Source organism: Spermophilus citellus, assembly GCF_964194105.1.
Source record: "Spermophilus citellus genome assembly, chromosome: 17".
Lineage (NCBI taxonomy): Eukaryota > Metazoa > Chordata > Mammalia > Rodentia > Sciuridae > Spermophilus > Spermophilus citellus.
The window spans coordinates 54,247,179-54,257,119 of record NC_138199.1 but is presented as its reverse complement, the minus strand read 5'-3'; the positions used below and the strand labels follow the sequence as shown (position 1 = coordinate 54,257,119).

Here is a 9,941-nt window from a genome sequence, read left to right as displayed (position 1 = left end):
TCCCCTGGTTATCAATGATAGGAACCCAGAGTCCTGCTTTAGCCAAATGACAAGTTTGGTGTCTTTTATGAGGACAGGAAGTCCTTATTGGAAACCAGATTACAAATTAATTAGCAGCTCCCTCTGGGGCCGAGTGTAACATCAACATCCCCCAGAACGACTTTCTAGCGTGAGCCCCCTCACTCCAAGGGTATAAAAGAGGTTCGAGTGGGAGGTTCTCCTGTAGACATCAGGGCAGCTGCAGCCGAGGAGGAAGGGCCTCCCCAACATGACATCCAACTGCTGTGTCACCAATACCTCGTCAGCTTCTGTCAAGGGCTGCCCTCGGCCTTCCTCCGTCTGCTCCAGCAGCATGAGCTGCAGGCCCGAACTGTGCCTGGGGTATGTGTGCCAGCCCATGCAGAGCCTGCCTTCCATCTGCATGCCTCCCACCTACCGACCAGCCAGCTGCCTCTCCAAGACCTTCCTGCCCAGCTCCTGCAGGCCCAGCAGTTGCTGGCCGGCCGGTGGCATCTCCAGCTCCATGGGTACCTATGGCTGGTACTATGAGGGCTCCTTCAACAGCAATGAGAAGGAGATCATGCAGGCCCTGAATGACCGCCTGGCCAGCTACCTGGAGAAGGTGCGTCAGCTGGAGAGGGAGAACGCCAGCCTGGAGAGCAAGATCCAAGAGGCCTGCCAGTCCCAGGTGCTCACCCTGTGTCCTGACTATCAGTCTTATTTCAAGATCATCGAGGAACTCCAGCAGAAGGTGAGGTCAGGTGGTGAACAGACTCGCTGGGGAGGCGTCCTGAATAGCCTGCACTTCAGATTTGATTTGCATTAATTTAGTAAGCTATGTTGGGGTGGGGGGAAGAGATCTCCCTAGGGCATAAGACATCATTTATGCACTCAGACAGAGCCCTTAATATGGGAATCTAGTCTTAGCTTTACCATTGACTCATTGCATGACTTTGAGAGGTCTCTTCCTTTCTCCAGGACTCAGTTTCCTCATCTGTAAGATGGGGATAACAGTGCTCCTTATCTAATGGGGTTGTGAAGAGGATTCAATGAGACAATGCAGGTCAAATGCTTGCAATAGTCCCTGGCACAGATTGGTCTTTCAGTAAATATCAAGGATCCTTCTAACTCTCAGGAGAATGAGTTCCTACAGAATGAGATTCTTTCCTTCCATATTTCCCATCTGAAATGGGGCATTTGGGTTAATAAAGATCCAGATGATTTATTTAAAAAGTAAATCTCAAGGACAAGAAACTCACTAAATTTTCCCCAGAGTTACAGAGTAGAGGGACTTCCTCGGGGATGGCCAAGGGCTGCTGCGTCGTGTCTCTGCTTCTGCTCTTTGGGTTCTTTTTCTTTCTTCTCATCCTGCACTAACCCCTCTGTGTGGCCCACAGGTTCTGTGCACCAAGGCGGAGAACGCCAGGATGGTTGTGCACATCGACAACGCCAAGCTGGCTGCTGATGACTTCAGGACCAAGTGAGTTTGGCCCGGGGAGTGCTGCCCCTCTTCCTGAGCCCTCTCGGGGTGGCTTTCTATTAGCTTCATTCACAGAAGGTTGGAAAGTGCTAGCCGTTTGAGGCCTGGCCTGAGTTCTGTATGCAGTTCCGCCCTTCAGCTGCTGACCCCCCAACTGTGTGCAGGTACGAGACGGAGCTGTCCCTGCGGCAGCTGGTGGAGGCTGACATCAACGGCCTGCGCAGGATCCTGGACGAGCTGACCCTGTGCAAGGCTGACCTGGAGGCCCAGGTGGAGTCCCTGAAGGAGGAGCTGCTCTGCCTCAAGAAGAACCACGAGGAGGTGAGGCCAGAGTCGAGCTGAGGCGAGGAGGCAGAGTGGGAAGAACGTGGTGTTTGGGTTGGGTAGATGTGAGTTGAAACTGCCAGGTCTGACACACATTGTTTCTGTGACTTTAACAGATGATGTCATCTTTCTGAGCTCCCTCTTGTGTAAAACGGGGCTAACACGATCATACAAGGTTATTGTGAGGAGTTAATGGATATGACATGGATCATAGATATGACCCAGGTCATGGACATGAAAGACCAGCCTCTTGGTAGCTGCTCAGAAACGTAGCTCAATTTTGCTGCAATTCTTGGGACAGTGTGATTACTGAATGCTCACTTGTAGTGACTGCATTCGTCTTTGTCCTTAGAGTCACATCCCAGAGGGAGAATGATGTAGTTTGGCCAGGGTCAGGTTATATTCTGGAACTCACATCAATGGCTTTTCTTTCTCTGCCAGGCTAGACCCCTGGGGATGCCCCTATTTCTTCTGAGAGAGAGTCGAACTACAATGGTTTTCTTATTTTCCCTGTCCCCACCCTGTTCCCTCTTTTCTCTTCTGTTTGCATATAATATACTTAAGCCCAAGCCATAGGAAAACCCTCTACAATCTCTTTCTTCCTCTTTGGTGGCCCTCGGAGGGCAAGCACCTGTGTGCCCTGGGCACCTGTGTGTTTCGAAGCCCACCTGAGCTGGGGTGCTTTAGTCCTCCTTCCCTGGGTTGACTCGCAACCTCTTGACTTGGGATTTGAATGAACGAGTGTCTCTGGGTCCTGGCTGGGTTTCCTTTGGCTTAAGTGTAAAGTAACAATCCCTCACCACGTACTCACTGAGCACCCTTGGGCGCCTGACTCATTCCACTTAAATCAGACAGCTGGGAACCGCACCAAGAAGCCACTAATGAGGCATTATCACTCACTCCAGCAGCCTCAGTGACAACTTTCTCTCATTGGTAACGAAGCCTGGGGAGGTACCCATCCTAACTTGGGTCTTGAACCAAGTGGAGCCTGGCTCCTGCTGCCCTTCGTCCCGACTGAACAAGGCTGGGAGGATGATGGGGGAACCTGGGGTGATGAGTTCCCCATTTTAGCCCAAATGGATCAAATGAACCCTTTTGCTGCTTTTGACTTCTGCCAAAGTGACAGAAAGTGTCATGGAAGGGCACAGCTGGAGCTGGAAGATCATTGAGATACTCAGGGTGGACCGCAGTCCTCCCAGGGCCCCTCTAACTCTGAGATCTTCAGCATCTTTTGTTGGATCTGTTCCTGTCTCCCTGGGTTGTGAGATCTTCACACTTGTCCTGGGTCTTGTGCCTTTTCAGGAAGTCAATACCCTCCGATGCCAGCTTGGAGACCGTCTTAACATCGAGGTGGATGCTGCACCCCCTGTGGACCTAACCAGGATGCTGGAGGAGATGAGGTGCCAGTACGAGACCATGGTGGAGAGCAACCACAGGGACGTGGAGGAGTGGTTCAACCTGCAGGTGGGTGCACCTCTCCCAGGCGTCCGGGCTCCTTGCTGTCGGGAAGCTCCTCCTAGCTTGCTCCTCTTTCCCCTGCAGATGGAGGAACTTAACCAGCAGGTGGCCACGAGCTCAGAGCAGCTTCAGAACTACCAGTCGGACATCATTGATCTGAGACGAACAGTGAACACGCTGGAGATTGAGCTGCAGGCCCAGCACAGCCTGGTGAGTGCTGCTGCTGGGGGCCTCTCTGCCAGCCGTGGATGGGGGCAGTGTGCTGAGAGAGTCAGGTTCAGATTTGCAGGAAGGAGGAAGGGGAGACCCAGATTTCAGCCACCATGGACACTCCCCCAGCTGACTTCTAAGGTTTCTTCCAAGATCCAGCTCAGAGACAGAAGGGGCATGTCCCTGATCAGATCTGGGTTAGGTGGACCCTGTCTGACACTGTTCTCTGCTTGGTATGCTCCTCTAAACCCCTGGTTCTTAATATCACCACAGGAATTTCAATAGTCATATTCATACTTTGGTTCTTTTCTGGACCAATTGAATGAGAATTGCTGGAGACAGAGCCTGCACATAGGTATTTCTAAAGGGCTCCTGTGTGACTCTAAGTGCAGCCAGGGTTGAAAACTACTGTCCTAACTGTTGATGGCAGAGGAGAGGTACTTAGTGAACCTCCAATCTAAAGCCTGAAGCCAGCCTAGAGTTTTAGATGGAAAAGGGATTTAGAATCAGATTTAGGACTTGGGTTCCATCACTTACCAGTCATCTAACCCCACTTGACCTTTCTGGGCTTCAGTTTTGGCAGTGGCTTCCCTGGAGGGGGGGTATCATCACCAACACCCAAGGGAAACCTGGTTCTTCTTGGTTCTTTCTGAACCAGAGCACATAAAATAGCTCACCCCTCATGATGACATCTTTTCTTTTGCCTTAGAGGGGCTCTCTGGAAAATACGCTGGCCGAGACAGAGGCCCGCTACAGTTCGCAGCTGGGCCAGATGCAGTGTATGATCACCAATGTGGAGTCCCAGCTGGCCGACATCCGCTGTGACCTGGAGCGGCAGAACCAGGAGTACAAGGTGCTGCTGGATGTCAAGGCTCGGCTGGAGTGTGAGATCAACACCTACCGGGGCCTGCTGGAAAGCGAGGACAGCAAGTACGTAGGCCCTGGAGAGGCTCCACAGGGACGTGGGCGAGGGTCAGCGGAGGTTATAGGAAGCAACCAGACCCATCCTTAAGAGACCATCAGCTTAGAACCTTGTCAGGAGTAAGAAGACATTGGGAAGCTGGCATGCTCCCAAGAGAGCCAGGCAATGGTAATGGTGTTCCTGCTGCCATCTTGAAACTGGCTCATGGGACCATTCTGCTCTATGCCAAGTTGACAAACTACTTCCAGGTGCCAGGTACTAGGAAGGATGCTGTATAGATGACAAGGCATCTGTTCTCAAATTGTTTGCATCTGATAAAGGGACAGGCAGACAGTCCCCAGAGAGCTCATTGGGGAGAAGATTTTAGGATGTTAGGGGACAACAGGTCCTCTTAACAGATTGAGCTATGGTGGGAATCAGGACTGGAATCAGACAGAAACTGATCAATGGCAGTTGGGGCCCATTCACGGACAACCACAAGATCACACTGGTATGTGTGGGATTTTTTTTATAGCTAAGCAGGAGGCCAGTCTCTCTCCCTCCCTCTCTCCCTTCCTTCCATCTTTCCTTCCTAATATGGAATTTGCTTACCTGCTCATCTCCCCCATTAGAAGGCAAACATCTAGAATACAGAGACAATTAGATGCATTTTCATTTCCTGAACTTGGCTCATGGTAGATGCTCAATAAATGTTTCTTGGCCAAGTCAACGAGAACTCAAAGCTGCTCTTCAGGAAAGTCACCCTGAGAGCTGTGGAGGAACTGATGGGGAACCAGGCAGGGACACTGGCCATGGCCTAGGTAAGCAGTGGAGAGGGCCTGATCAGGGCAGCGGAGGCATTAATTCCAGATGCTGCGCAATCAGGATCAGCAGGACTTGGTGGCTGTCTGGATGCAGGAGTCAGCTGGGCTGTGGACACCTGGTGGGCTGATTCCTATTGCAGCATTTTCCTTTACATTTAGCATTGCTCTTTGTCATTCAGAATCTGTTGTTCCTCCTCCTCCTCCTCCTCCTCCTCCTCCTCCTCCTCCTCCTCCTCCTCCTCCTCCTCTCCTTTGTGATATGGGTGATCAAATCCAGGACTTAGTGCCTGATAGGTGACACTGTCACTGAGCTATACCTCCAGCCCTGTCATCTAGAATCTTCTCCTTTTGGGCAAGTGTTGCACAGTCAGATATTTGCAAGGATGAGACCATTCACATACATGTGTGATGTAGGTCATTTGGGATTGTGGGAACCAGGGAGCTCCTGTCTCATCGAAGGAAAGAAGTGCTGTCCCCTCAGGGTCAATTCGACCATGTGAGGTACAAACCTAGTATTGATGGATTTTCTGATTCATCAAGGGAAGCTGACAATTTGGATGTTTTAAAATGCTAAGTTATATCCACATTTAAAATTTTTTCAACAGATTGAAAAAGTACAATGCCAGTCAAATTATAAAACTTCAGGCTGTCTGTGGCCCTCAGGCTGCCTGTTGGGTCTTTGAGATGTTTGGTCTCTGCCCAACATCCAGGGTGTTGTTTTTGGTTTTGAGCCCCAGCCTGTCAGTCTCTGAGATCATTCTCTTTCCTTTTGCCATGTATTCATTCCAGACTCACTTATTATTTCTTCTTATTCAACACATTAAGTGCCGACTCTATGCCAGGTATGCAGGGTGGGAACACGTACACAGCTTCTGACCTCACTGCCTAGTGTGGGGTTTGTGTGTGTGGGGAGTCTATAATGGAATAGTTACTGATCACCGTGGAAGGAGGTATGGGTACCCCTGTGGGATTTGAAACAGAGAGGTGTGGGAAGGCTTTGAGGACATGGCAGTTGAGTTGAGTGCCTAAGAAACAGAAGAAGTTGATTAGATGGGAGAAGAGGGAGGAGTGTTTCAGAAAGAGCCAACAAGACACAAAAGTCCTGTGGCCTGAGCAGCCTGGACCACAAAGAAACTGGCAGAAGGTAAGAGCATTGCAGATTAGAGAGCACGGGGGTCATGAGGTGAGGCTGGGGAGAGAGGCAGAAGCAGGACCAGGTAGGTCCTATTAAAGAGCTGAATTCACTCATAGCACAAATGGGAGCTACTGAAGGTCTTAGGCAGGGGAGGGGCATTATTAGGTGGGTGTCTGTAGGAGATTGTCTGGCCACTAAGTTAACAGCAGTCAGCAGAAGCAAGAGTGGATGGAGGGGATCAGTTGGGAGGCTATTGAGGTAACACAGAAAAAGATGAGGAGATGGGACAAGGGAAGCTGAGTGGAGAAGGTGTACAGTGGACCCATTTGAGAAGCATCTGTAGTCTAGATTCGGCAAGATTCGCTCCTGAGCTGGCCCCTCCACTAAGCCCTGATCTCCTGTGGCTTTCTCCCGCAGGCTGCCCTGTAACCCGTGCTCCACTCCCTCTGGCCAGTCTTGCACGCCCTCGCCCTGTGTGCCCCGCCCCGTCGGGGTGCCCCGCACCTTCTGCGTGCCCTGCTCGCCCTGCTCCCCAGGCCGCTACTAAAGTTTCTCAGCGCGGTGGATCCTGGAAGGACCGGAGCTGGGGGGCCTGGTGCCTCTCAGGCTGAGCTGGACCACCGTTTCTTGGCCATCAGAGGAGCAGGGCCAGCCTCCGCAGGCGAGGATGACCCAGAGCCGGACCTGAAAGCGGACCACCCGCAACGCGTCCTGATACCACAGGGGGCGCCCTTCCCTCGACGCTTCAAAGCTGCCTCCTCCATTTCTGGGGGCAAGCTGTACTGTTTGGTGACGCTTCTGGTTGTCTAAGTCGCTGCAAAGAGCATGCGATCTTAGTTAACTGGCAAATAAAGCCTCATTTAGTGGCTCTGCAAGTGCATCTTTTTCTCTTTGTCGCTCACAGCCACTTCTCCTCAATTGGGCTCAAGAGGAATGAGCCCGAATTCTGTATTTATTTTTGTGCCCTCACTGTTTGCATAGAGGCTTGAGAGGTGTTGGCTAGAACAGATTCATGCCATGAATCTGTTAAAATTAAGCAATCGGTCCGGAGCCAAATAATAAAAGAATAAAGAGAAGAGGGAGGAATTATGCCAGAAACCTAGGCCAAACTACTGTAATTGAGAATAATATTGTAATAAACCCACCCCTAAATCTCATTATAGCTGGTACAATGGGGTCATTCACTCATTTTCGAGATCTTCAATGAGTGCCTACTCGGTGAAGATTCTGCATTAGAGGCTGGCTAACCCAGGTGATGGGTCCCCAGATACCTAGTTAATAGTGTCCTTTTAATCATGGTAACAATCTATGAATAAAGTACCATTATTTCCTCCACTTTATAAATGTGGAACCAGAGACCCAGACAGGTTAAGAGACTTGCCCCAAGTCACACTAAGTGGTAGAATTAGGACTCAAATTGAAAGCTGCGGGCTCCAGAGATGCTCAATCAATTTATATTCAGAGTCCTCACTATTTGTAAACTACAGCTGGGTACAAGGGATCCCCAAATATGCAAATGATCCCTACCATCCAGACAACTTATAATTAGAAGGAACACCAAGACTAGTGCATTCCTCAATAAGGGCCACATAGTAATAGCAACAACAACAGGTACAATGTTCACTACCACTTATTGAGCATTTAAGAAAAGTAACCAAATACCATGTTGAGCATCCTACAAAAATTCCTGTGTAATTTTCATGACCGCCATGTAAAGTCAGCATTGTATCTATTTTAGAGGTGGGAAATGAGGCCAAGAGAATAATAATATACAGGACTGTATGCAGGGACAAAGATTTAAACCCCAGCCTAATTGCACAGTAGTATTTTTTTTTTAAAATTACCGAGCTACGTGCCAAATTCCTATCCAGAAAGAAGAAACTCGAACGAAGTTTAGGAGAAAGTATTGGCTGTGGGGATCCCAAAGGGCTTCTTGTAGCTGGTAGTGTTTGAGATGGGCTGTGGAGGGGTAGGGGGATCTATGCACACAAGACAAGGGGGTGCTTGAGGGGTCTGCAGGGGAGCGGCCTTCATCTCTGGGGCCCTGGAGTGGCCTGGGGGCTGCAGCAGCAGGTTCCTGCGTGAGAGACTGATGGGGATAAAGCTCCAATAGAGGAAGGCATTGGACTTTGGCGGTGGGGCTCAGGAACCCCATGAAGGGCCTGACCCTCCAGGAGGCAGTGGGAGGTTGAGCCCAGGGGTGACATGATCAGAGCAGGATCTTAGAAAGTCTTGAGTGGAGTGGAGACAGGCTGGCTGAGAGGCAGGCAGGGAGCTGATGGATGGTCGACAGGAGAAGCCAACAGGCCCTCAGCTAAGGCAGTGGTGGTGGCCGTGGAAAATTAAGGGCTCAATTTGAGAGATGTGGTGAAGGACCTGCCTTGGCCATGGCAGAGAAAGGAAAGCGATGAGTACCTTTCTGAACCTCACTTTCCAAACACACAGCTCTTCCTAATGAGCTGAGATGATGTTTATATTAAGTAACTGCCCTCTGGTCTTGCCAAGAAATGATGAAAAGTGGGTAGGATCCCCAGGTTGCCTGGGGGCCCTCTGGACATGATCCCGCATGCCTGCCTGGCAGACGAGGCCATTAACCCCACAGCGGAGACACTAATATAATGCTCAGCAAACTGTGGCTCCTGGTGGGTGGGTAAAATTTCAATGCAGTGTGATGCCAAGGGAGAGGGGCTCCTCATCACTGCGTGCAAACTGACAGTCCTTTTCCACAATGTGCTTAGCTTGATAAGTGTATTAGATAGAACAGGCTAAATGTTGGATTCTGGAATCCTACATCTGTTCGTCCAATATGGTAGCCACTAACTACACTTAGCTATTTGATTTTAATTGAATAAAATGGAAAAGATCAGTCCCTCAGTTGTACTAGCCTCACATGGCTAATCTGCACTGTTCTAAGAGGAAGGAAGCAAGACAATGTGGGCATAGAATATTGCTGGCATCACGGAAAGTTCTGTTGGATAGAGCTGGCCTAGACTGTCAGACCAGAAGGAGCCTTCCAGATGATTTGGCCTACTGTCTCCTATTTTACAGACAATGAGTGTGAGACCCAGAGGGAAGGAAAGTTGTGCTCACAACCAACAGGTGCAAATGGAAGCCAAGTGTTTGGAAGCCAGGCCTAGCAGGTTTCTCTAGGCTCTTTATACTTTCTCCAAGTATCCGTAGTTATTTGTGATTTCAGGTTAATAAATATTTCCCCTTTTTCCTTCTTCATTTCCCTAAGAATGGAGACATTTTCTCTGAGATGCTGAAACTCTTCCCTGGAAATGTAGTGCTCTTTAAAAAATAACTAGCAACCACCAAACTCAGAATCTCTGCAACCTTTGTACATTTGGCTCAGACCTTAGGCTGTGGCCAAGAGCTAAGTAGGAACAACTGCACAGGAGTTGTAGGCCAAGAGACCAGGCCCTGGACCCTTTGGGGGACTTGTTCAGGTTCCTTTTGTCCTAGCATATATTGTCCAATCCTACTGGCTTCTGTTTCCACCCTTGTGTGTTACTGCAACTTGCCAAGACCTGTCTCACCCCCCAAATGCCTGTTAAGCCTTTTTATGTGAAACTAAGCCCCACAGCCCCAGGCCAGGTGTGTGCCCCC

At 49.9% G+C, this 9,941-nt stretch overlaps 1 protein-coding gene across 1 annotated transcript; it reads left to right on the top strand.

The window, feature by feature from the left end:
- Positions 1-268: 268 nt before the first annotated feature.
- KRT32 (keratin 32) lies at positions 269-7,166 on the top strand (the record flags this gene model as incomplete). Its single annotated transcript, XM_081272109.1, has 7 exons — positions 269-751; positions 1,398-1,480; positions 1,645-1,801; positions 3,107-3,268; positions 3,347-3,472; positions 4,182-4,402; positions 6,750-7,166. The coding sequence occupies 7 exons, from the start codon at positions 269-271 to the stop codon at positions 6,877-6,879; spliced, it is 1,362 nt and encodes a 453-aa protein (XP_081128235.1). The 3' UTR covers positions 6,880-7,166.
- Positions 7,167-9,941: the final 2,775 nt, after the last annotated feature.